Source organism: Doryrhamphus excisus, linkage group LG18, assembly GCF_037039965.1.
Source record: "Doryrhamphus excisus strain RoL-2023G ecotype Guam linkage group LG18, RoL_Dexc_Guam_v1.1, whole genome shotgun sequence".
NCBI lineage: Eukaryota > Metazoa > Chordata > Actinopteri > Syngnathiformes > Syngnathidae > Doryrhamphus > Doryrhamphus excisus.
This window is the reverse complement of record NC_136374.1, coordinates 16,600,405-16,628,372: the sequence shown is the minus strand read 5'-3', so window position 1 is coordinate 16,628,372 and position 27,968 is coordinate 16,600,405. Positions and strand designations below refer to the sequence as shown.

Genomic DNA, 27,968 nt, shown 5'->3' with positions numbered 1-27,968 from the left:
AGAATCTCTTCTTGAACGTGATCGGATTGTCGAGCTGCATAAGAAAGCCCTCAAGCTTCAGGTGGTGCAGGGTCGTCAAATGGTGGGAACAGCTGGGCTTTTCAACAGGACAACGCTGCAGTACACAATGCTTGACCCAGGACTTATTAAAGGAGAATAACGTCACTCTTTTTTTTGGACAATTCTACATGTTCCCCTGATTTAAATCCCATAGGGAACATTTGGGGATGGCTGGCAAGGGAAGGTTATAAAAGCAGCCATTGTTTGATGCCCTTCCTGAAGCCATCTTCACTATTTGGAGAAATGTTCCCAATAGCCTCCTCTGGAATCACTCAGATCAAACATGCCAAAATAATTTTTGAAGTGAGAGCTACTGATTACTAAAAAATATTTTAGTTCTGGTTTGGAGAGGTTTTTAATTTTTTGAGCGATGGTCTTAAACTTTTAATGAGCTAATAAACAGCCTATTTTAATTTCATTGTTGTTTTCAATACATTACTTTTTTTTAAAGTGCTTTTTGTCTCACTCCACTTCTTGCTTGGTCTACAGACACCATGACACACATTTTACACATCCGTGGCTTATTTTTTTTCCACATAAGCCATTAATTTGTTCAAGCAAAACCGGTGTTTTTCAGAAGTTTCCATTAATTTGCCACCAACTGTCTTTAATAACAAGGGGAATACCAGTCCTCAGTCAACTCCCATCTTTCGTAACAGTCTTGATTATAACGTTGGCTGGACGTCAAACGAAAGTTATAAATAACCAAGTTGCCACTACGTTTTTAGTCTAAAGTTGGCTGACCTGTCGCCTTGTTCTGTTGTCAAAAATGCTCACGTCATTGTCTAAAAATGGGCCATTCCTGCTCTAAGCGCGTAACAACTACATTACCCACAAGCCCCTCGCGGCGATTCTATTGGTGGTGGTACAGGTGACCGGAGACGCTCGGAGCGGTGACAACAACTCGACGGTCAAAAACAAGTTGCACGCAGCGTAGCAACATGTGGAAGTATCGGGAGAAATAATCTTTTTTTTTGAGGGGGGGACTGGGGAGTCGTTTACTTGATAAAAGTTAGCACTTTTATGGTTTGTCGCTGATGGCTTAGGAGTTGCTCAAGGGAAGTGTTGGCGCGCTCTTTTCCAGAAGCTACTGTTGACTGTCTGACCTTCACAGCTGGTACGTTGACATTTCGGCAACATTTTAGCAACATTTCGGCAACATTTCAGCAACATTTCACATTTAAAAGAACACAAACACCGGAAAACATCAGCTGCAACCCCTTTTAACGTAACAGATATCAGATTTTAGTGTTCTCATTAATAGTAGAACGTATTTGGACGTAGAAAGCAGGCTATATGCTAACACAATCCAATATATTTATACAGTAATCTATGTACGATGAACATGTTTTCAATAACCTAACTATGTCATGGAGTTTCAACCATTTCATTAAAAAAATTATTATCATTGAAAATGACACTGCCAGTTTGTCCTACTGCAATAAATCGATCTAAAAGTTTGAAATGGAACATTTTAATACAGTAGTTGCTACCCCTCTTATTGAAAAGTCACTCCTGCCTTTTCTGAGCAGCAGCCAGGCCCAGTATCAGTAACAACACCTCAGCCCCAGGCTATGTTGCTATGTATAAAGCTGTGAAAATATAAACTATATTGCCTGTTGAAGTGCTCTGACTGAAAGGTACCGCACTGTATTTATGTCCGGTTTATGTCCCGTCCCGAGTAGGCTTTAATCACATACCATGTGTTTATTATTAGTATGGATATAAACTGTCGTGTTGGTTGCTATCAGTTGTGATGTATTTTTGTTGTTGTTTGAATAGGAATTGTGGGTTTAATATTTGTAATAATAGATCATTCATCAGTCGGTGTAACTTTAGCCTTCTCTGAATATCTTTAGGCGTTATGAGGCCTCCTGTCCATCCGAACATCTTCGTACGCCACTGACAATACACCGACATTAGACCCAGCTCCTTGACCCTTAACCCCTCCACATGGTGTACATGTGGACCATTCTCCAAAGAACATCGTTTAAAGGTCAGAACAGAATGTTCTGCCTGCTTGTTACCTATATTACATTTCAGAGTTATTAGTTTTTGTGCTTTCCTTTCCATCACTTGCCAGGAAACATCCTCATTAGTATAACCTTACAAATCACTTCCGGTAAAATAAGGCTGGATTTCACATAATGTTGGAGGTGTCACTCATGCATTGTTTGAATTGCTTTGTGGCAAAAAAAAAAAAAAAAAAATGAAACTAGCAAGTTGTTCAAACTTCCATTTTGTTGCAACTCCACTGTTTACCGGAAGCCTGCAGGCATGGGCAAGTTGCTGGAAGTAGAACCTTCATGCTGCAGGCCACATGTAAACGATGTTTACACAAGTATACCTGTGTACACACGCTGACATGAAGTTGTTGTGGTGCTGTATAATTCCTGAAGTAGTAGCCTCTGCTCCAATGGATGCCGTGCGCCTGTTCATTTTAGGGTGCAGCTACCAGTTAAGAGATACAGCATTGATCCTGAGGGAAATTCAAAAAAATTACCATAAATTTTTGTAAAATATTACAAATATAATATAATATTTCTCCGGGTACTCTGGTTTCCTTCCACATTCCAAAAACATGCTAGGTTAATTAGCAACTCCAAATTGTCCATAGGTATGAATTTGAGTGTGAATGGTTGTTTGTCTATATGTGCCCTGTGATTGGCTGCTTGCCCAAAGACAGCTTGGGATAGGCTCCAGCACGCCCTTGACCCTCGTGAGGCTAAGCGGTATAGAAAATGGATGGATAAAAATATGTGTATATACGAAACACACACATGTCGTACTGTAACTCACTGCACTTTTGTGGTACTCCTGTTGTGTTGGGATACACATCAAAATACACATGAGCATTGATTGACAGCCATGTAGCATGTGTCAACTTGCAGTAATAGAAGTCACTTTAAATTCAGTATTTTTCATATATTCAAATATTTATTAAGTTACTACATGGCATTAGATAAGCAGTTTAATCAGTATGGGTGTTCCAATACATATTTTTGATAAGTCTGATACGATACCAATATTGCACACTTAAATACATATACTAATATCGATCTGCTATCACTTACTTTCAATGTTAAAATTATATCAAAATTATAAATGATATCAAAACAAACAATACCTGCACCACTGGTTGCATTGCATTATTTGAATTATTTTTTGCTCATATTGCCTTGATATCAATATCGGATTGAGAAACCCACATTAATTATTGTACGTATATCTGCTGTGCTCAAGTGGATGTATTTGCATATTTGGATTTCATGCTTATAAAATGACATTTCTAGTAAACAAAATATTTTTTAAATGTTTGATTGTGCACAGCAATTGCCAAATGTCATTTTATTTTATTAGAAGGGCTACTTTGACGAAATAATCCCAGATAACAAATGACATCCGTATCTGTAGTTTCTAATTTTCCAAACAAGTGCAGCTGAGAATGGGACAGATGTATTCTCGACTCGACTGTGAGGTTGCAAAGTCTGCACAGTGGGGTGGGGGGGTGGGGGTCAGAGGTCAGTAAAAACACTCAACAGTCAGCAAGGTGAGAGGTTGCCGGCCACTAAAGAGAGCCACAAGTGCAGCAACAAAAAACGTACTTATTCCCTAGAAAATATATTGTATCCTTACCCAGCGTTGTGCTTTTTTTGGCTGGGTCTTTATGCTAGTCAATGTTTACAAAGTAGGGCAAACATGTAAGCTATGCATATGGAAAAGTGTGCAAGGGCGAGTGGTCATATTTCAGCCTCATTTGGCTCATGTCCGTTGCTAAGTGTCAGCGATGGGGCTAATTTTCATTATGTAAACAGAAGCATTCACACACACACACACACACACACGGAGAGGCTGGGTTGGGTGGATGTACGCTAGTGTGAACGAGCATCAGGTGTGTGTAAATACAGCTTCATCTGCCATATGGCCACGGTCTGTTTTCTTTGGCTTCGTGACTAGACAAGGCAGGGTATGCGTGATGAAGTGGATTTCCCTAAAAAAAAAAAACCCCAAACAAAACACCACAAAAATTGTGTTTTGTCACATAAGTTCTGCTGTTTCTTAGAAACCAGCGGAATGACAGTTTGGCATGTGATATTTGACAAAATGACCCATGATCTAGCAGAGTTGAGTGTGGGTGGGATATTTTTTTTTTTATATTTTGGGGCATGTGCTGAATGTGTGACTGCACTTCCCCATCTTAGCTCATTTCTACTGGCTCATATCCTCTTTTGACTCACGGACTGAAACCTGTCTTACACATTTTGTGAGAAAAGATGGCGTTTGAATTGCATCTGTGGAGCACACAAACACACACACACACACACACACACACACACACACTGCAGCTGGGCTGTTGTTTGTATGAGCTGCAGGGGTGATGCACAGTGATGCTGTATGCTTTGTAGCATTCTGTAATTGTAAGGCCCCTGGATTGGATATTCCATCTCTGATTTTGGACAAATGGTGGCTGGACGTTCAACATTGAAAGAAAGTCTCTTCTTTATAGCATAAAGCTGAATCGGCTCTTTTGAAATGACCTACCGATGAGTTGGCGTGGCTAGTTCTGGATTCGGTTTTCACATGTCATCATATCACGTGGTCCAGACCGACTCCAATAGCTTCCACTGAATTGACTGAGATGACATTTCAGAAATATTCAATCGACTGTTACTGCAAAGCGTGTGTATTCTTTTCACGTTGTGATTCGTTCCTGAAGGGATGATACCGTCTTTTTAAGTTGACATTTAAAAATGCCACATTTTAATTGCTTTTGCCATAGTGCGTTGAAGAAAATCCATGCTATAAAAGGCTACGTGTCACTTTGTTTTTACATACACACATTCTTAAATGCTCCTTTTGTCTTTTTTTTTAAGTTTGAAGGGCTTAACCCTTTCTTTGCACATAACAGCAATTAGTTCTCAAGGAGGAAAGCAGTAGAGAGTGACGGACATTAATTTTGTGTGACCCTTATCTGCCAACCGATCTCCCAAATACCTCCCATTCCATTTTCCAGTGCATGGTGACTCTCAGCCATGCAGAAAGAAATGCTGCAGGGTGGGTTGCACATGCTTTTTTTTTTTTTTTTTTTAAACAAAGCTCACTTACTGTTTTCCATTTGTTTACATAGTGTTAATAATGAACAAGGAACCATTTTTGGATGGAAAATAAAGCTAAAAATGTCCATCATGTGGTATCGACAACTATGATAGGAACATCCATCCATCACCGTGCTCTGGAGTATAAGTCGCAAAATGCCAAAAAATAGGTAGAAAAAAACATACCTGGAGTATAATTGGCATTTTTGCGGGTAATTTATTTTCCAAACTACTTGACCCAAACAGACATTACGTTATTTTGGAAGGCAAGTTCTAACAATAAAAGAATATAAAACAGGCTGAATAGGTGTAAGATATGCTAACACAATGCTTATTCAGCTACACAAAAAATAAACATGAACAGAAAAGGTGTCCAGTGTTTATGTAACATAAACAGTATTATCATTTGTAAGTCACTCTGGAGTATAAGTCCCAGGAACAGCCAACCTATGAAAAAAAGTGCAACTTATACTCCGGAAAATACGGTAAAATACTTTCACGGCCATGCCGCTGAATCTGTGTCATGTGCTCTGTCTGGAAATAAACTGTTGCCATACATTTAACTGTAAAATCCAATATGAGCGGTTAAATATTTTTTAATAGAAAATACATATGATGCACTGCCCAAAGTACATTGGAAGGTTTCATTTGTCAACTTTTCTTTCTACTGGTTCCCTTTCAAGGAGCTAAGATAGCATAGCATAGCATCGCCACACGTCAGCACAATCATTTGACACCTTCAATGGGGTTCAAATCGAGGCCTATACATGTGTCATTTGTTTTCCTCCACTTTGCATCCATGGTGATAGCGAGCCTGAATGGAAACCCACCCCCATATAGCCCCACTACCTCCCCACCACACCGCCCCATTCACAGAAATAGTCTTGCATGCTATCCTAGTCCACTACCTGACCAAATAAAAGTTACACAAGCTAATATTTGTTAGACTGTCTTTGGCTTTGATGATGGCATATGTTTGCTTTTTCTACAATGTCACAGCATTTGAAAGATTCTCACTGGGGTTCAGGTCTGGATTCTGTGGTGGCTAATCCAAGTATGAAAATGTTTTCTCATTCTTCCTGGACCACTCTTTCACAATTTGAGCCCAGTAAATCCTACCATTGTCATCTTGGAATAACATTCAGTTCATTCAGGTAGTAGTCAGCTGCAGGTCACAATGCTGACTCGACCAAGGAGAATAACGTAACTCTTTTGGACCATACTGCATGTTCCTCTTATGTAAATGTCATAGAGAACATTTGGGGATGGATGGCGAGGGAAGTTTATAAAAATGGCCATCAGTTCCAGACAGTTCCATCTTCATCACTTGGAGCGAAGTCCGCAAAACCTCCTGGAATCACTTTTGGCATCAAGCAAAACCAAATTTTTGAAGTGATTAGTAAGAACGGTGGAGCTACTCATTACTGAGGTCAACTGAGATTTTTTTTGTTTTGGTTTGGAGAGTTTTTTTGTACTTTTGAATGATGGTCTTATACTTTTGATCAGCTGATTAATTGTTGTTTTCAAAACATTACTTTTTCAAAGTGGTTTTGTCAGACTCCCCTTCTTGGTTTTGCAAACAGGGGTCTCAAACTCAATTTACTTGGGGGGCCACTGGAGTTAGGGTCTGGGCAAGGCTGGGCCGCATCAGGTTTTCCAAAAAAAAAAAAAAAACGCATTTATTAAAAACAGAAAAATATACAAACTTTTTCAGTGCTTTGGTTCCGATTTTCTACAATAAAATCAGTAATAAATAAATATAATAATAATAATAAAACGTCAATAAAAACTTAAGAAACCACATATAGTTGGTGGGTAGACAAATTATTTTTTTCAGATTAAAATGAACAAAGCATTATTAGAGTCCTGTAGACATGACAAAACACGACTATAGTCACATTTATACTCTTTTTATTTACAACATATTGCGCAACTGCAGGGTCTTGAGACACATGCTAACTCGCAAACTAGAGAGCTAGCGACCTAAACGGTAGCCTTCAAGTTATTTCCTTTAAACTTAAATAGCCAAAAACTTACCACTTCCACACGGATAGGCAGGATAACTATTAACAGTTATTTAACCTTTAACATGAACATTAATCAAACGTAATAATTTTTTCTGGGTACATGATACCATACAGCATCCATATCAAACTTGCGCGGGCCGCACTAACATTAAACTTTCATATCAAGGCGGGGGCCTCAAACTAGTGTCCTGCGGGCCACATTTGGCCCGCGGGCCGCGTGTTTGAGACCCCTGAATTAAAACCTTATTAAGATTCAAAAGTCTTAATATTTTGAAGGTCTTGTACATACGTATATATCTGTATATATGTTGTGTACCAGTGTATATGCTGTGTGTGTGTATGTGTTAAAGCTATTGTTAAAAGAATACAAGGCTGTCTTGGTCAATGATGACTTCTCCGCCTTCACATTCACCTTAGGATTGGCCGGTCTTGGCAGGAATGCGGCTTTCCCAACCAATAGGCGGAGGGCCTGAAGGGGTCCTGCCCCTGCACCAAAATAGCCCTGTAAATACACTGCTGGCACTATGAGAACTGGAGCTGGCCCTGCTGATGAATGCTTTGTGTACAAACAAGGAATGTTTGTCAGCCGGGTCCTACTGAAACATGCAGGCCAATGTTGGTCTTTGTTGTGATAGGCACCGACCGCTAATGCACTGACGCTAATGTTTGTCTGCAATTAGGGAAGTGAGGAAAGTTGCAATGTTCTAAACAATTACATATCCGATAGAGATGTTTACTTACTGTCTGTTGTCAGAAATGGGTATACTGCTTTTAAAGTATGACTTTTAAATTGAACTGAGAATAACATAATACATATTTTAGTGTTCATTTATATTTTTCCGTCCAGTGTCATACTCCAAATGACCACCAGGAGGCTCTGTTATTGGCGCACCATACAATGTAGCCACACGGTAATGCTGTATTACCTTATCAGATTCTGACTTGACTCTTTTCTGCGGTTTGTATGAGTGGACACGCCCGGAAATAAACAGGAGGATGTGGGAGGCTTTCAATGACATCTGCTTGGAATTTCATTCATCCATCAAAAATGTATTAGCCATGACTTTTGTTGAACCGACATACTGACGCAACATTATGGATGTTTATAACATTTGTCAAAATGTGTCAAGTATTACCACTATTTCAACTTTTTTTCTCAGACCTCCAGCATTCCTTTCAAGATAAATCACAATATTATTGTATATTAGTTTTGTATAACCTTTAATGTTGAGATAGTACAAACGTTAGATTACCAGTTACTGTTTTTTCCTGTAAGGATTATTTCTAAGTCAATCGCAAATTACCATTTAAAAACGGTACAATCTCTTCCAGGCTACTGGTCAAACTTCAGAGCATTTTTTTCCCATAACAAATCCTAGAAATTGAATAAATGTCTTTGAATTTAAAGTAAAATAAAGATGTCATACAGATGGAAAAATAAGTCAAGAACTGATTATTAAATCTTACTAACTAACTCAGCATGCATCGATCAATCAGCGCAGATTTTCTTAATTCACTCAATACCAAAAACGTATTTCTACATTTTTTTAAAAACCCAACGTTTGCTTCCAAAGATGTAGTTTTTTTCGTATGAGAGGCAAAAAGAGGTGATGACGACCGTGCACAATAAAAGAGGTCACTTTTCAAGCAGTTTTAAGCAAGGGGGAAGTGAGAGCGTGGAGGAGTGTAGCGTGCAGAAGGTCGTGCATTTAAGGGAAATCTGAAGGCTTGCACACACGCACGTGGACACACACTGTTTTTTGTGTTGTTTATGTTGTGGTGCAGCTTTTTAGATATTTGAACTGTAACAAAAAAAATTAAAGTTTTCAAAGATTTCCTCACTTTTTAGTTTGGAACTGATTTTTTCCTGAAACTTTCCAAAAGGAATGGAAAGATGTAGGAACAAACTATTTTTTCTGATGAAAGACGAGAGTCTAATCTTTCTTTTGGTAAGTTCCATGTTTATAGCGCCGTAGAACACAATATTTTGTGTGGCTTGAAAAATCACTCAATATCGTTTAAAGGGCCGGTAATGGAGAGGTTGAATTTTGAAAAATGTCTACGATTGAATGACTTAATTCAGGATGATCCTTATATATGAAACCGATCTTATCCACCGATCTTATCTTATACATGCAAAAAATACACTGCTAATAGAATACAGGAGATATGACCTGAGAATAATAATAATAATAATAAAAAAATGATAGCAATAATAATAATAGCCGTTGGCGCGGCAGTGGTGTTTAAAATCCTGCTGTGAATGATGATGATGGCTAGGTTTGCTTGAGAGATGAGTATCACCATCATCATCATCAAAATATGCACATTAGATGAGTAAATCTACTCCCATTACAAACTTTGGGTCATACTGATTATTTTTCCAATTTATAGTTTGTCTCTTATCTCAAACCTTTTTCAAGCTACAACCTTTTCAAATGTAAAAACTGAAAAAAATGCTAACCTTGCAGTCTACTTTGATTTACAGTATTTTCATGTTAGCTGTATTGTACTGAACTGCCAGGACAGAGCACCACTTTTTTATGCTTTTTAATATGTTCCATTTCTTTTTCTATGGTCGTCATCACATATTTTGTAGGATTTTTATGTTGAACTCTCAACATGTTTTCGGGGCATGTGACTTTGATGTTTACAGTTTATTTGTCTGTAAAACCTCCTTGACAAAATTAGCACTTGTGTACATTTCATGTAGTTTCAGTTTCACGTACTAGATTGTAGTTTCCAGAGTAGAAAGATAAGACTTATGACATAAATTTCCTAGACAGGATTCCTCCTGTTGTGGCTGTAGACTCCAGCTATCTGACTAATTTAGGGGAATGGGAGGAGTGGGAGGAGAAGGAGAAGGAAGCTGAGCCTGCTTTCAGAGAGAGCGAGGAAGATGACGAATAGTGACTGTAACTCCTCCAGTTGAGGGAGGGGTGGCGTCAACGACCATAGAACTTGCTTTTGGTAGCGGTAGTTTGTTAGCGGTAGACTCGGCGAGCACAGCGTGTCTGCAGGCACGTGGAGGAGCAGCTTTCGCATGGATGTGTTGACTTTGGGATAGTTGGAGAGTGTTGGTAAGAATTTGTGCTCATACATACATACATATGCGGCGTTTATTGCAGTTTAATGCTGTCTGTGTAATCACTTGATGTTGTACATCTTGTAACATGAAGTTAAAATAAACAGTCTCTGCAATTTGCACTTTTAAAAACATTACATTTTGGTTAGCTGCCATGTAATATCATGTCTGAATTGGCACTTGAAAGCAACAGTTCGCTAATGTTTGGCTTTGGCTTTGACTTGATCTAATAGTTTGTCGCATCCATGTGTTTGTGGCTATTGTGTGTCTCATAATCTGAGCGTGAATACCTGTGTACTCTGTGTTCTGTACATAATTTTTGTCCAACCAGTTTGGTTAGGCTTGGGGAATGGTAATTTTCATTTTCTGATTTCTTCAACATTGTCTAGAACACATGTGTCAAACTCAAAGTTCTTCTAAACTTTAAAATATGATCATGCAATAAGAAGTATATTTTGTTATAAAGCATAAATACTTGAATGTCTGCTTGACACGGTGACAGTTTCACTTCACTTTAATTTGCCTTAGTAAAAATATCATAATCAAATGCAATTATCTAATTATATCCATGATATGAATCCCTGTTTTAAGCTTTATATTCAGAATTTGTAGAAAGATATCATGCAAACTGTGTTTGTGTCTGTAGAGGAAGTTGCTTCACCGCCGACAAATGTAGGAGTTGTGATAACTGAAGGAAGAATAGGGAAGTGATGCACTGTATTTTGATTATGATGCTAATCTATTGTCTCCTCCGTGCGTTAATGGGGCTTTTGTGTTACATATTCAATGTGATTCACTCATAATTGTCGGCAATGAAATATGATGGCCTTCAGAATGTTGGCTCCTTGGCGGAAATGTCCATCTTCATCACAGCAATTGATATGAAGATGCACTTTTTGCAGTGTTTCACCAATCTATTTGAAACATGCATGTTGAAATGTACATTAGTCCACATTATAAGAAATCTTTTAAACCCAACAGACCTTCATATTAAAAGATGTTCTGTTTCCGTCATTCAGTGCTGCTTAGTATCTCAGCATGGTTTGTTCCTTCCGTGCTTTCACTGCCGGCAGTCTTAAAGTGCTGTTCTGCGGCTTGTACGCACCTGTTGTGTTCCTCATTCAAATGTGGGAGGGGGCACCACAGTATTGAAGGGCATGCATTGCAGATTGAAAAAAAAATATGAATTAAAATATTTTTAATTATTTTATATTATTATTATTATTATATAATTTTTTTATTATTTATAAAATTAAATTAAATATTAATAAAATGTATTATTTATTTTATATATCCTATTTATATATATATGCTGGCTCTCCTTGGCTCCAAACTCCACTTTTTTTTTTAAACCCCAAAAATTCAGGATGTCCGATATTGGCTTTTTTTGCTGAAAACCAATATACTGATGTTACATATAACTCTCAATTTCCAATAACAATAACAATATGTGTAATATGTCGGTTTTCATGATCTAGAAATAATGTGATACCGATGTCGACCGATATCATATTATTATGCTGATATCGCTACCGATAATTATCAGACATCCCTAACAAAATACATGAACAAAACACCAAATATTGATTTTTAAAAGTCAGATAGAACAAATACACGCCAATATTTAGGCATACATTCATAGCTGATGTTAGTAGCTAAACTTGCCAAATCGCTATTAAGAGCTGACAACAAACACAACTAATGCGGGACTTGCAGTGTTTGAGTAGGAAGGGGGCAGAATATACACATTACATTGTCATGAAAAATAACATTCATTGGGATATGATAAGAGGTTATGAGTACAGTAAATAGTACAACAACAACAGCAGTAGCTGCAGTAATATATTCAAAATGTCTTCTCTGACCGGAGCTTCAACATCCCACACTTTCAAAAGCGCTGACAATACAGTCCAATTTACATTTTGTAACCAAGCTTCTTCTCTCTGTCTTTTTTGTCTCCTCCACTTCTTCACCCTCATCCTGCTTCAGCATCCAGACATGTAGCCAGCAGCAGAGGCGGATCCAATTCCCGTTTGCAAACTATTTTCCCTCTCAAACAAGGTAATTATTCATTTATCAAAATCTGTTACTTCTATGAAGGAAAAAAAAAACGCCCCATGTGTTCTCAACCAAAACAATCCCTGATCTACGGGATACAGTACATAGTACATGTAGTATAAATAATGGGTGTAAACGGAGATGATTTTGTAGCTAAAGCCCAGAATACTGAGCCTGGGTGTACAGTGTAAACATGAGCCGCCTGCCTGCGTGTCTTTCTGTCTGCATCCACTATGTCTGGTGTGTTCTTGTCGCCAAGGGCTATATCTGTTTGCGTTTGTGTGATCATATTTGCGGTGCCAGCCAAGTCACATAATCTTACCAAACATAGTGTGAGTGCTACCTCTGTTCATGCACTCGAGCCTACAGTACGCACACAGTAACACACATGTGAATGACAGTAAGACAAAAAATATGTATGCCTACAAGCAGAACAGAGACAGAGAATGTTATTTTAGTCATTAATAAAATTGTGTATATGCTTGTGCAGTGAGGCTGATATCGTCCAATGTTATGGTTTTTGAAACCTAAACATTTCTAAAGCATACGATTTGTGTTTGAGCACATTCTCGTTTTTAGTCCTCTGTCTTTGGTTGCTAAAAGCCCTTCCTTGGTGCGTCTAAAAATAAATACACACACAAATTAACACCATATTTGTAAACCCAGGTGCCATGGCCCCACACTGCCCCCAAGTGTGTGTGCAGACTATCCAGTGTATGCACGCTGCCATGTATGTCTTAGGAACATTTATGTACAAACAGGAAGTGAACCTGGCCTCCTTGACATATAGGATGTGAGCAGTTTAACGTCTTCCATAGTGTGCACACCTATGTTGAGATACAATTACTGACTAATCTGTGACCTCTGACCCCTGCTTCCTCCGCTCCGGGTCCTCCCACTGTCACTCAGTGTTTGAAGTGCAGGGCTTGTGACGTCACAGCGTCAGGACACACAATGGCTGCGCTGTCCCAGCACTGCGTCACAGATGCCTGCTTCCCCCAGTGGATGCTTGGCGATGGGAAGGCCAGTGTGGGAGGTCACACTGCCTGGTAGCAGTGTGTCACCATGAGAGATCAGGAAGTGATATCCCGCTAGCGTGTTTGCATGTGTAACACACAAATGTTATATATATCATGGCTTAGTCATGATTGGGAAGCTAGCTACTACTTATATAATGTTATGTGCAGTGTTTGACATGGGGAACCAGGACCACTTGAGAACCAAAAAATTATGTGAACTAAATTCTACCTCTGCATCAATCTCCTGGTATGGCTGCTAATCCAAGTTCATCATTTTATAAGGCTAATAGACTATTAGAAAAGCCATCTAAAAATCTAAACTAAACCTAAAATATCTTACCACGCTGTTAACTACTCCCTTCAGAGAGCAGCACAAACTGGTTCTAACAAGGACAGAAAAACACTGGACTTCATGGCAGGACTGCCAAGAAAAAGCCATATCTCACACTGACCCAAAAAAATTCCAAGTGATCCCAAACTTTTGAGCGGTAGCGTATGCTAACAAAACCAAAGCCACAGTTTCAAAACCACTAAAATTATTCGTCATACCATTTTCTGCAATATCACATTTTGTGTTATTCCTGGGCTTCGATGTGTTGACACCACAGGTGTCATGTGTTCTTTGTTATTAAAAGTCGGGCATAGATAACACTGGTGTTAGTTAGCATCGTTAGCATTGAGTGGAAACGGTAAGACGGTATTGTACTGTCAGATTCTCATACCAGCCCATGCCTGAACAGGACCGTTAATAACCGTAGGATAGTTATGGAGGGGGGAAAGCAAGGCACTAATTGTTTGTTTGTACAGTGTGAGGGTCAGCATTTCTTAAAAAGCCTTAAACCAGGCCTGCTTCATGCTTCTGCGTCGGGACGCTTGTATGCACAACACAAGCTCAGTCCTTAACCTCCGAATGCTCGTATGTAGCTTTACATAATAGCCTGATCTGGATGCTGCTGTGATTTGTCGGATTTTAACACATTATTTACTCGTCAGAAGGCATATAGCCTACTTTCCTTCTGTTTGCAGTAAAAGTGAGTGCTTTAACGTGCCTTACTTCCTCTGTACCGTGAAATCGACACCTTGTGACAATATTTTTGGTGCAAAACTGCACCAAACATGCTCTTTTCTATTGTGGGGTTTCATCATCACCTCGATACATACAGTACGTCTTTGCTAGCGAATGAGTAAATCTGTTCCAGGAAGCCAAAACATGTTTCCGAATGAACATTTAAGGTTGATGGGATTCTTGACAACTGTTCCCAAAGACACAATGTTTTAGCGAGATCAACCACCACCACCTTCCTGTTTTGACATGAGTTGTTTCAGTAGTGTAACCCAATGGAGTAAGCAGCTTGAGGACGGAGCTCTTGCAAAATGCAAGAGCATCAAACTCCCAATTTGAGCGCACGTTCAAACGGTTGAATGTCAGTGTTTCCATTTGTCCTTCTGAAGGGTTTGTGTTTTTCATGCGGGTTATCCAACGGGTACAAAGCGGGCAGTGTATGCCCCCTCGGGTGCTGAAATGTACACTTTGGACAACAGACAGCTTCAGCCTTTCTCAATAGGAGCTGCCCATCTTATTGTACCTCACGCACAATGACCTTTTCTCTCTCTCTTTGTCTCTTTTGCCTCCGTCTTTCTTTCTCTTCGTGACCATGAACATCCAATGTCTGAGTCTGGCTCTGATTGGTCGTTAAACCCTGATGTGACTCTTTCTGTGTCTGTCAAAACAACACTTCGGAAAGGAAAATGAAGTTGAGCGTCAGTCACTTCCCATCGCACCTTTTGTTGACTCCAGCCCGGCTTAGTCATGCAGACATGCAATGAACACATGCCGCTGCAGAAAGGGGAACTGTGTCAGTCTTGGGACTCCCCGCTGAGTTTGTGTAAGACTTTGTGTTTATTTGTGTCTGACAGAAAACAGAAGGAGGCGCTGTAAAGATGAAGGGTGTTCACCATTATCCCTTTGCTCACATGACTATAGAAAGAAAGCACATGAGTGCCATGTGACCTCTTCATTGTTATTGAAATCAGAGTCAGCATGTATTACCTGTAAGTTTGATCACCCCACTGCCCTCTTTCATCATCATTATGGTATGTAATGGTAATGGTAATGGTTTTATTTCATTTGAACATGCATCAGATTCCAATTGAGTGCATCCCATAATCAGTTCCCAGTTCCACATGTCCAAGAGGAGTAGGAAGAAGCAAAGCTTATTAAATCCTACCCCTCCATCTGGTACTTTTACAATCAGTAACTGTTACATTTGTTCACTTCCTGCTTTCCATAATTCATTTTTTTTTTAATAATGTACCTTGTACCGAAGTACGAGGTGATATGACCATACGATGACATAATGGTTACCATAGTAACTGTCAACTGTATGTAATGTCAAGTATGTCCCTTAGTTTAATGATGCTATTTGATGTACAAATACGTCTGGAGATGTTGAGTTACTCTTCTATTTTATTGAAGGAATAAGATCATTTTGTTATTTGTTAACAAAATGACATCCCCATCGGCAGTGTAGTGCATCAACTGTGACTTACCCCCCAATTCGTCCTGTGAGCCGAGTTCTGGTCGGATTTTGGTGCTTTAGTTCCGGTTAAGTTAAAGACGCTAAAAGTCTTCATCCGCTGTGGAACACATCCACAATGGACAAAACATGGTACTATCAAAACATGTGATAGTACCGTGTATTTCACTACTTCCTGATAGTGCACTCTAAGCATCATGGAAACTGTAGTTTGCCAATCACAGGGCACATATAGTCAAACAACCATTCACACTCTCATTCATACCTATGGACAATTTGGAGTGGCCAATTAACCTAGCATGTTTTTGTCCCCGGGGAATACCCACGCATGCACAGAACATGCAAACTCCATACTGAGATGGCCGAGGGTGAAATCAAACTTTGGTCTCCTAGCTGTGAGGCCTGCGCGCTAACCACTCGACCCCCGTGCAGCCTGTTTTGTGACTCATTTAAATAAAAAAGTCATTTTGTCCGGTCCTGTATTTTGTCATTGTAGTTGTCGTAGTTAAAATATTGTCTCATATTGTGTATTGTCTTGTCTCATGTATTCATTACCTTACTACTACACAATAACTGTCACTAAAAAAATAATTTTTTTGACTGTGCATTTTATCACAGCTTACACTACCTCTCGGACTGGACTGTGGTACACTGACTTCGTCTCGCCCTCCCCTGCCCCCTCGCCCTTCAGCAATGGCCTCACGCATTGGTCTGCGGATGCAGGTAAGGGACACGGACGCATTAGAGAAGATATTCTTTACTCTGTAACGGCATCAAAATGATCAGTGTGAGGGTTCAATCCAGCTAAACTCGGACAAAACTGAAATCAATGTCTGTGGCCCACAGAAACTGAGAGAAAGTCTTATCAGTCACCTTGAGACTCTCTCTAAAACCTAATCATCAAGATAGAAATGAAGTGATTGTACCCTTAAAGCACCATGATTTAACGTGTGTATGAATTGTGCTCTATAAATAATCTTGCATTGCCTTTCCATGCAGCAGCCACTACTTAATATGATATTAATACTATGTTGCACGCATGCTAATTGTGTGCATGTGTTTCCTCAGCTGATGCGAGACCAGCTGCAGCAGGAGGAGCAGCGTGAGCGGCAACAGCAGCAAAATGCAGCCCTGCAATACATGCAGCATCGCATGGCTGCACCACCTGCGCCCAGCGCGGCAATTAGCACCCCGCAGAACTACCAAAGCATGCAGGTCCCCGTGGAGGTTCTAAAGGTCAGTTGGACTGCACCATAGCATCACTGTGTAGATCACGGGTGTCAAACTCACGGCCCCCGGGGTCAGATATGTGACCTGTGAAAGCCTGTGACTAATGTCTGTCAATCATACGCTTTTTCCTTCGAATGCATTTCTTCTTTAATTTTGACAGAAATATTGTACTGTGTGCAGTTCTTCTAAAATGTAATATTCTGGATTTAATTTAAATAAATATAAATAAATTTAACATATATAAAAATATATAAATACATATAAAATTGAATATAAATAAATTGAATATCTGATCATGCAACAAGAGTATTTTTTCCGAGCACGTTTTGTCTGCCTGAATTGAATATAGTAATCAATTGCATGGGCAATTGTGCAATAATATCATGAGGCTCATATTTATATTCATATATATGGACAGTTACAAGTTACCCTCCAAGGGCAGCCATAACTGTGATGGGGCCCTCAATGAAAACAAGTTTGACACCCCTGCTGGCTTTTTTGGTAAGATTAAATATCATATATCACTCTGTATGTGCTATTAGACTCAGCGCTGGTTATTATTTACATATTTATGGTAGTTTTTTGGACATTTCAGAAGAATATATAAGGTTTAGTTTTTGTTATTAGCTGTGGAATAACATAATAGGCTATGGGAGAGCCTAAGGAAACAGTAGGAACTTTGTAGGATGCATTAAGCTGTAAATCCATAAATCCATGTAGTGAGACGTGGTCACCAAGATGTAGTGGAAGTGGTTAATGTCTCAGCTGCCATTGTCTCAGAAAATTGCTCAGGGGAGACACGCAAAGGACATACGGTATTTGAAATGAGGTATGGAAATGTGGTGGAACAGCAAGGAGGTAAGAAGACATGAACAGAAGATAAGAGTGGTTGAACATGTTTCGAGATAGGACAGACAGTAGTGATGTAGATAAGCTTAGTCAGACAGTCACTGATAAGACGCAAGTGACATTTCGCCTGATTCCATAGATGTTTCTGTGCCTTTTGAGGGCGTGTTTGTACACAGTATGCTTTTCAAGGTATTTGTAACTCCGACGTGTGTATCCATATGTGCCTGTTTACTACAGATTTCTAGGAAGACTTTGTACAAGATGTTGAAGAACTTTGTCAGAGTCTCTCAAGACACAGTCATGGAAATGTGTGATTTGATCTCCACGCCATGACTTTAATCCAATTTATATCCAAAATTGTCTAAATAAAATGCAAAAGTGACACATTAGTAACTGTGCTTTTCTTTCTCATGCAGGTGCAGACCCACCTTGAAAATCCTACAGACTACCACATCCGTCAATCTCGGAGGCAGCAGGTGAAAGAGTACCTCTCCACCACCTTTGCCACCAAACAGGTATCTATCTGTCCATTCATTCATTCATTTTCTACCGTAAGGTATGCTGGAGCCTATCCCAGCTGTCTTCGAGCGAGACGCGGGGTCCACCCTGGACTGGTGGCCAGCCAATATCACAGGGCACATATAGACAAACAACCATTCACACTCACATTCATACCTATGGACAATTTGGAGTCGCTAATTAACCTAGCATGTTTTTGGAATGTGGGAGGAAACCGGAGAAAACCCACGCATGCACGGGGAGAACATGCAAACTCCACACAGAGATGTCCGAGGGTGGGATTGAACCCAGGTTTCCGACCACTAGTCCGCCGTGCAGCCCAAATTTATACAAATTAATTACTTCATTCATTTTCTACCGCTTTTCCTCACGAGGGTCGCTGGGGTGCTGGAGCCTATCCCAGCTGTCTTTGGGCAAGAGGCGGGGTACACCAATTTGGAGTCAAAATTTGGACAATTTGGAGTCAATTAACCTAGCATGTTTTTGGAATGGGAGAGGAAATCGGAGTACTTTTGTACATGCAAACTCCGAACAGAGTTGCGCAAGTCGGGATTCGAACCAAAGTTTTCAAAGACAATAGCCTCCCAAAAAAAAACAAAAGAAAAAAAACAACAAAGACAAAAATTGTGTCCAAAAGGGAGTAGTTAGCGTAAAAATGTATGGTTTATAGTCATATGATACACAACAATATACAATACAAAACTAAAGAATAGAGAATATAACACATACTAAAAAAATCTCACATGATCATATTTATTATATAATACATTACACCATGAATATATTTTATGTTTCCATTTTTATATTGTACAAAAATATGTTTTTGTGTTCTTTTTAAATTAGGTGATGTTATTGCTGTTTCATTTCTTCATCTAATTGATTCCACCGAGTCATCCTACAAAGCAATATGCAAATACTTTTTGAAGTAGTGTTTAAGTTTACCCCTCAAATTATATTTTCCATGTCTATATGTCAGTAAATATATGTATTGCTTTAAATATGTCACCGGAGCCACAGAGTTCATAATTCTAGACTAAAACTCAACAGTCTTGAACACTTGAATCGACAATAATATTACTGTTACTTCAGTCTCACTCATCGCTTATTTTCTAGATGGTTCACGCCGTAGCCGGGCCGATGCCACCGTCTCCTCCCGCAGCCATTGGACCCACGGGGGGCTCAGCGTCTCTCCCGCCTCCCCCGCAGTCCCCACACAGGCGCACCGAGCAGCTCATGAGCGGCAACAGCGCACCCAACAGCCCCATGGCCATGCTCAACATTGGCTGCAGCCACGAGAAGGAGGTGGGACGTCTGAGAGCGCGGCATAAATATAAACCTGTAAACATTCACTCCAGGTCATGTCATTTAGTTTGAACAAATATCCCTGAAATATGACCTTATTGCGCACATATATAACATTATGAGGTTTGAATATTATCCCCATTATCTTCACATTTTATGAAGCATCGTAATGACTTCAGAGGCCAATGGTGAGCCGAAGCTTGACTATAAACTGCATTTGTGTTGTGCGCACAGTAGTTGCCTAAATGAATGTGTTGACTAACTGACACTAACTGAGAATGGCTTTCATTGAAGTTTAAACGCTCCATTATGGCCTTGCGGCAGCAATTACGACTTAACAAGTGACAGAGAAGAAGCACTCTGCCAAGGCCCTTTGAACCTGACAGACTTTGACCAAAACTTCTCTTCTTGTAACGCTCAGCCTCTGTTGGCTCGGTTTCACTGAGAGGGAATAGTCTAAGCAGTTAGTCTCCATGGAGCAGGAGTCACCTGTTAGATCTTTTCCACTGTGAAACATGCTCCTGCAGGTGAGTTCACCTGCTGGACCTTCATATCTTCACAGGAGACTGTGTGCAAATGTTGTTCTTCTGTGCTCTTTGTCATGACATTAATTACAGATCGTGAAAATAATCACATAATGTATTTTTTTTCAGATGGATGAGGTCATTGATGACATAATCAGCATGCAGTCTAGTTACGATGATATCCAGGCCTACATAGACCCGATCCAGATGCCCAACACAGTAAGTGCTAGTGAATTAAGGTTCTGAAATACGCTTTTGTGTGACACTCCTCCAAATCAATGCATGAATCATTCGGTTTCGGTTCATTTCCTCTGAATCCTTTTATTAGCAATTCTGTGGTTACCTCTGTGTAGGGGAAAAACAACCAAGAACAGAAATTGGTAGTCAACGTCACTGACCTCTGACCTCATGAAGGTTTTTCTGAATGAATGGAGCAAAATTTCCTCCGCTGTATCCCACAAGAGTTCAAAGCTTTTAAAACTGTATCGCTTCCATCTCCACCACCTATGGATGTAAGAGTGTTTTGATAATATTTACAGTATTTATCATAATTAGATGTTTGATTTAACAGTTGTTCTCACACCATGTGGAGATGAACTGCAAATTTAGTTTTAGAGCCATTTTTACAGCATTCAAAAAGATTGGTAAAAATAGGTTTGTTTGCATTTTTAATTTTTTACATTTTTGGCAAACTCCAAATTGTATGTAAGGTATGAATGTGAGTGTGAATGGTTGATTGTCTATATGTGCCCTGTGATTGGCTGGCCACCAGTCCAGGGTGTACCACACCTCTCACCCAAAGACAGCTGGGATAGGCTCCAGCATACCCGTGACCCTAATGAGGACAATGAATGGATGGATGGACATTTTAAATCCATTATTTTGTTGGTTAATCTTTTTTGGTCCAACCCATTTTTTCCCAATAAGAGAGAAACGTTCCTCCCATACATTTTTTTTGTCTTTTTTTATGCAGTCAAACTAAAGATATTTGCAAACAAAATGATTTTTTAAAGAAAGATGTTTTTTTTTTTGCAAATCAAACTATACATTTTTTTTGCCTTTCCGGATTTTTTTTTTTTTTGCATGACAACTTAAATCTTAAATGAACAGTCTTGATTTGTAAACAAAAGCAACATTTTTATTTTTTATTTTTTTTTTGAAAATCTGAACATTTTATTTCCAAACTTAAAAAAAAAAGTAAAATCCATTATTTTTGTTTGCAAATCCCTCTTTAAGAATTTCAAATCCATTTTTGTTTGATTGCATGAACAGACACAAATGTCGCTCTTCATCCCTAGCATTGTTGTCACTTTAAAAAATAATACCAACAAAGATACGACTGTAAAACGAAACAAAACCAACAACTCTTGGTTTTGCTGAAAATGTCATTTAAAAAGAAGCTGGGATTTCTTGGCACACAAACACCCCCTTACATAAACCAGTGGTTTTATTGAGTTATTGGACACACTTATACACTGTAGCAAAAACTTGTCAATTGAAGATTGTAGGGGGGGGGTGGGCCCAACTAAGAAATAACAATTAAACTTCCAGCAGTTAGAGTTCAACTTGTTTACAAGATGTTTGGAAAGAAGGAGGTGGAGGGGAGCAGGGAGGAGGGAGGAGGGAGGAGGGAAAGGGGGGATGAGGGCAATTTGTGCAAAGGGAAAACAGGCTGAAAGTCCAGTTAGGGGAAAGTTCACTCTTGTTTGGTGGCGGAGAGAGGAGGATCGAGGAGACAGATCGGATCAGTGCTGCTTAGGTCAGTGTCTCGGCACAGCTCGCCTTTTGAAGTGAGGACGAAGAAGCCCCCCCCCCCCTCCCGACCTTGCTGGGGGGTGTAGAGGATGAAGGAGATGAACAAGACGTATGCCATTGTGGAAGTTTTTGAAGGAGAGCAAATTAAGCTGGTAAGATGCTAACACGTTGTCATTGTAAAAGTCGTCGGTTATCTCGGGTTGAGGACTGAATTAGGACCAGCATGATGCCGTCTCTTAACTCTCGGCCTTGGGTGGCTAATTAAAAGAGGATGCACATGAGTGGGGGCAGGGAAGTCTCTTTTTGAGATACATTGACATAAATACTGCTGCATTTGATTTAACGTCATAAGTAAATATTATTAAAGGTTGCTATGAGGCCTTCTGGTGTTGATTGGTTTAATCAGGGTGCATGTAATTCAACATCCCGGTGATTGATTGATTGATTGATTGATTGATTAAATTACAATATTATCAACACTGAGAGGCGTGAAATGTGTGGGTGTGAGCTGCCGAAAAGAGATGAACGACTCTCTTTAGCGCAGAGACCAAAGCGTTTCCATGTGAAGTATATTATACTGCAATGTAAAAAATAATAAATATGCTTCAAAGTACACTGAGTGAAAAGCTTTACTTTATTCCCCAACTGACAAACCAGTGAGAGAAACTCACCTGCTAATCCTGATGGGGATTAAAGAGGCATAGTCTTGGAATTCTTGGAATCTCAAAGTTTAGTAAGACCCGGGAACACCACTGAATACCAGGCACGGTAGTTTGACCGAAAATGGGTGGACAATGAAGCCATCAAGCCCTGTTAAATTAACGGAGAGGGGTGTATAATAGTGAATATTCAATATATAGGTCAGACAATTTTAACTGAAAAGCATATTGCACATTATGGTAATTTTTGTCATGTGATTGGTCTAGTCTGCGTCTCCCGTAAAGACAGTTGTGTGGCTCCTGAACCAATGAAATGTAATTAGTAGAATCCTATCAGGTTCATTTGATTGTTTAATATTAAACTGACCTTTCACAGATGAATGTGTCGAGCGGTCCGTGTGTGTCCAAGCTTGCACAGTAGCCAGCAGATAAGCTATCTTTTCCTTTTGGCTTCTTTATCTTTCAGGCCTCATTAGCGTCAGGGAGTAAAACACGATTGGTAACAAGGTATTCAAAAGTCAATCAATAAATGACTCGTTTAAAAGGAAATTAGGACTTTTAGTGGTCTTGGCGACGCTAAATCACAGCTTTTGGCTTTGGTGTTGAAGTGCAAGTCTTTACGAGAGCGTTTGTGGGGGCTGCACGCGGCCGAGGAGGCCGAGGAGAGCACAAAGCCATAAAAAGAGATAAGATACTGTCAAGAGGATGGCAGTCAATCATTACTCTATGTTAGTCAGGGTGTTCATAGGTGTGATGTTATTGCATTATCTTCAGCTATCTGTACTTTACAGCGCACTAAACACGAACACAGACTTCATAAAGGTACTTAAGCAGAGATGTGAGACTTTAAATGATTCGGTTAGGAAGCATAGCGAGTTAATGCCCAGTGTATGACTTTTCACGTTTATAACTAACACTGTTTGACATTACATGTCGGATTACGTGGAGAATCAGCTTTCCTTAACGTTTTTATTTGCTCGGTGCTAGCATTTCATATTTCAGATATTCATAATTTCTCCACGTGTCAGGACTGCACTCTAGATTTAAATTGCATGTCTTGTAATTGTATTTGTTTGTGGTTCCTCCCCAGCTCCCCTTGTCCAGCAGCCACCTGGATGTGTACACGGGTCCTGGCATGAAGGGGCCAGCCATTGCGATGACGAGCAACTCCTGTCCTGCCAACTTGACCATCAAACGGGAACTCTCAGGTGCGAGCCTTTGGTATACTCGGTAAACATGATGACAGCCGATGATCATGAACGACTCCGATACAGCTCAGAAAATAAAACATCTGAAGCCAGATTAATAGCGTTGGTTATGAAATGGCCTTTATTGTCATAATACGAGATGTACAACGAGATTGGAGAGCTTCTCCTTTCTGTGCAGTAGTCAAGTTAAAAAAAAGTATTTTAATTTAACAAGATATATCCAAAATATACACATAATATTGCACAGGAGCATATACAGGAGCAGACATATTGCAGATATATTAATTTTAGTGCAATGATAAAGCATTGGTTGTCACATACGTGTAAAAATAAGTCAATATCAAGCTTTAAAAACAATAAAATATTAGATAACAAAGGTATTTTAAAACCATTCTTAAGTGTCATTCAAGTGTAAAAGTAAGTTAACCAATGTTAAAAAAACAAAACTTTATCTAATATTTGATAAGTGGTGACTCTCATTTTTCTTCTCTTGACAGATTTGCTAATATTTGTCCTTTTTTTGTTGCAAAAAAGCCAAAGAAAAAGCATACATTACATACATGCATGATGTTTTGTGTAACTTTATGCTTCTATCACTGCTCTGGTGTTTTGAGACAACATCTCCAGTACTGACCAGCGACTGATTCATATGTACGCCCCCTTCAGGTGCAGCAAAGTACTGTCTGACTCACCTAAGGACCTTTCTCTGCGCTTTATTGTAATGATTATGCATTACACAGGCTGTAGAAAGTTATAATGTATAATAAATATTTCTGCAAACATTATATTTGACACATTTTGACGGAAGGTTTGTGCTTTCAAATGTGCTGCCGCATCTCCGATTTCCGATTTGATTGTCAAATGCACAAATTCAGCACTTTTTACTTAAGAAGGTGCAAAAATGATCAGAAGATCAGTAGACAAATATGAATATAAATGTATATTATCATTATTTGACCACTTATAACTGGAACTTCCAGAAAGTCCATATGCCAGAGTGACTTTCCACGCTGTACCTAAATGTGTACTTTGTTCTTTGTCAGCCATTAGTTGATCACTTTTGTTATTGCAAAGATGCAGAAGCCCGTGCCCTGGCCAAGGAGCGACAAAAGAAAGATAACCACAATCTAAGTAAGCATGCACTTTTTCTTTAAATGGAATGTTTTCAGATGATTCTTTCTATTGCATGCATGCGCTGACATAAGCACAGTGCACACACACACACACACACTGAAAAAACTGTTGTATTTACCCTTTTGCTGAATGAGCAGACATAGTACAACGCGTGGGTGGATGGATAACCTGCTGCTCTGGCACTGAAGTGCACTTAATTGCTTGTTCCTGTGTGTGTGTGTGTGTGTGTGTGTGTGTGTGTGTGTGTATGTGTGTGTGCTGGCAAATATTCTATAAAGTCTTCTTGCCACCATTATTTCTTTGTATTTATCTCCTTTTTGTACTTGATCAACAGTTGAAAGAAGACGGAGGTTCAACATCAACGATCGTATTAAAGAGCTCGGCACAATGATTCCCAAAACCAATGACCTGTAAGTACTTTTATAGTCTACCGTGTTTTTAGTGCAGGCTTTATATTTGTTAATGTGTAATTTTCTCTCCAGAAAAACACACCAACATAAGTTAATTATCTTCATATGAGCAATCAGATGTTGTGTAGTGTTACATACATTCATTAGTATCTGGCAACCCACCACAAATACATTTGGACCGCCACAGATAGATTTGGTGCTACCTGTTCACCCTTGCTCATGGACCCATTATAACGCACCAGATCTGCCAGAGAATAAGAATCCGTAGCAGGAGGGATCCATGTAAATTTAGCAACATTAGCAACAGAACATATTACTTTTACTTTACCCACCCACCACCGCCACAAATAAATTGCGGTCGCATAGGAAACACTAACACTAATGTCTCCTTAAGTTACTATGGAATCAGATCAACTTATAACGCACCAGATCTGCCAGAGAATAAGAATCTGTAGCAGGAGGGATCCATGTAAATTTAGCAACATTCACAACAGAACATATTACTTTCACTTTACCCACCCACCACCGCCACAAATAAATTACCGTCGCATAGGAAACACTAACACTAATGTCTCCTTAAGTTACTATGGAATCAGATAAACTTACAACGAGCCAGATCTGCCAGAGAATAAGAATACGTAGCAGGAGGGATCCATGTAAATTTAGCAACATTGGCGACAGAACATATTACTTTTACCACCCACCATCGCCACAAATAAATTGCGGTCGCATAGGAAACACTAATAATAATAAAATATATAATAAAATATGTGATTAATCATGCAGTTAAATGTTTTAATCATTTACAGTCATTTTGTATTATATATATGTTCACTTCAACATGTCAATGGTTCCCGTAGTGATGTGCGCTGGAACAAGGGCACCATACTGAGAGCGTCTGTGGAGTACATCAAACGTATGCAGAAGGACGTCCAGAGGACCAGAGAGGTGGAGAATAACTTCAAAAGGATGGAAATGGCCAACAAGCAGTTGATGCTTCGTATTCAGGTAATTTTCCAACAAAAAAAACCCTGAAAAGATCCATACCTGAGTTGTATTATTACATTTTTCTGCATGTGGCCCACTGTGGAAAACGTTTTGACCCCCCTGGTGTAAGTGTGTGTAGGTGCAATACTCGGTACAATACTGTCATAAACTGAAAGTGATGGTGTTAACAGGAGCTGGAGATGCAAGCTCATCTGCATGGACTACCGAGCACCTCTCCGTCCGGCATCAACCCAGGTGACGTGATGGCCCCCCCGTACATAAAACAAGAGACCAGCCCAGAGGAGAACCTATCCCACTCCCAGACACAAGCCCCACACCAGCACCTACCCCAAAATCCACCTCCGCCGCATCCTCAGCAGCATCACTTCCTCCCGCAGTCCCACCTCCACCCACAGGGCCCGGCTCAGCCTCAGCCGCCCAGGCAGATGACCATGCTCCCCCAGCACCTCCACTCCCAGGCGCCCATCCAGTACCCAGCTGTGGGCAGCTCCCAGCCCTTTGACTTTGCCCAGTCGCTGGACTTGTGCGACGGGATGCAGGCGTTCTCAGACGGCATGTCAGGGCTGGGCGATCTGGGAGGACTGGACATGCAGGGCCGCAGAGGAGACATGGGTTTCCTGATGATGGATGAGCCCTTGTCCCCCATGGGAGGGGACCCTCTGCTCTCCACCATGTCCCCGGAGGCTTCCGTCGACTCCAGTCGCAGATCCAGCTTCAGCATAGAGGATGGAGACATATTGTAGACGCACGTATGCGCACGCCGACACACTCTGGATATTTTACCACTTTGGCAGGAACAGAATCCCGCATTGCATCCGACATGTACACACGTGCGTCTACTGCAGTTCAAGGTCAGATGTTTTTACGGTATGTTATTCCCATGAAGTGGTCATCAAAAGGCTGAACCAGAAATAAGAAGATAAATCTTATAATGTTATGTTATGATGTCACCGTAATATTAATGGATGACCCCGAATCAAACGGAATTAGCTTCACGGTCCTGCACGTGTAATGTAGTGTAAAGTGACGCCGCTCTGTTCCACTGTTGTGTTGGTCTGTGTGGAATTGCACAGTTTGTTGTCACTGTGAGCACCATTCGGGTGGTGTTTGTTGCTTTAAGCATGCTATAATTAGCGTCTTCTTGTCGTGGACACATTTTGGGACATGTTGAAATGCACGTTGTGGGACGTTACTGGAACCTGTCTAACATTTTTACTTTTTGCAAACTCACACATCCACCCGTGCCACTTTTTTTAGCACCTCGTTTTAGTTGAAAACCACGTCCATCAAACTCAGGTACTGTAACAGAAGTCACAAGCAGGGTCATTTGGAATATGTATGACAATACTTTATATACTGTAAATGGTTTTTTTTGCCCATTTTTTTCAATGGTGGAAGCCAAGACAGTAAGATACACTCGCATTCTCTTCCTCGTACACACACACTGCACCTTGTTCACTGAGGTTGTTTTCAAATCTACACACGGCC

At 39.9% G+C, this 27,968-nt stretch overlaps 1 protein-coding gene across 2 annotated transcripts; it reads left to right on the top strand.

Moving 5' to 3' along the window:
* Positions 1–901: 901 nt before the first annotated feature.
* Positions 902–27,320, top strand: tfeb (transcription factor EB). 2 transcript variants are annotated; one of them, XM_058054309.2, is made up of 12 exons: positions 902–1,177; positions 12,258–12,329; positions 16,501–16,605; positions 16,951–17,118; positions 18,378–18,476; positions 19,594–19,782; positions 20,436–20,525; positions 23,811–23,928; positions 25,003–25,059; positions 25,397–25,472; positions 26,333–26,480; positions 26,651–27,320. In XM_058054309.2, exons 3-12 carry the CDS (start codon positions 16,576–16,578, stop codon positions 27,221–27,223), a joined length of 1,548 nt encoding a protein of 515 aa, XP_057910292.2. In that variant the 5' UTR covers positions 902–1,177; positions 12,258–12,329; positions 16,501–16,575; the 3' UTR covers positions 27,224–27,320. The 2 variants fall into 2 exon arrangements, with proteins under 2 accessions (XP_057910292.2, XP_057910296.2); XM_058054313.2 differs by having other exon boundaries at positions 906–1,177; positions 25,009–25,059.
* Positions 27,321–27,968: the final 648 nt, after the last annotated feature.

Coding starts and splice junctions, on each gene's coding strand:
- tfeb (XM_058054309.2), top strand. CDS start 16,576: ATGGCCTCACGCATTGGTCTGCGGATGCAG. Junction 16,606..16,950: donor GCATTGGTCTGCGGATGCAG/GTAAGGGACACG, acceptor GTGTTTCCTCAG/CTGATGCGAGACCAGCTGCA. Junction 25,060..25,396: donor GAAAGATAACCACAATCTAA/GTAAGCATGCAC, acceptor CTTGATCAACAG/TTGAAAGAAGACGGAGGTTC.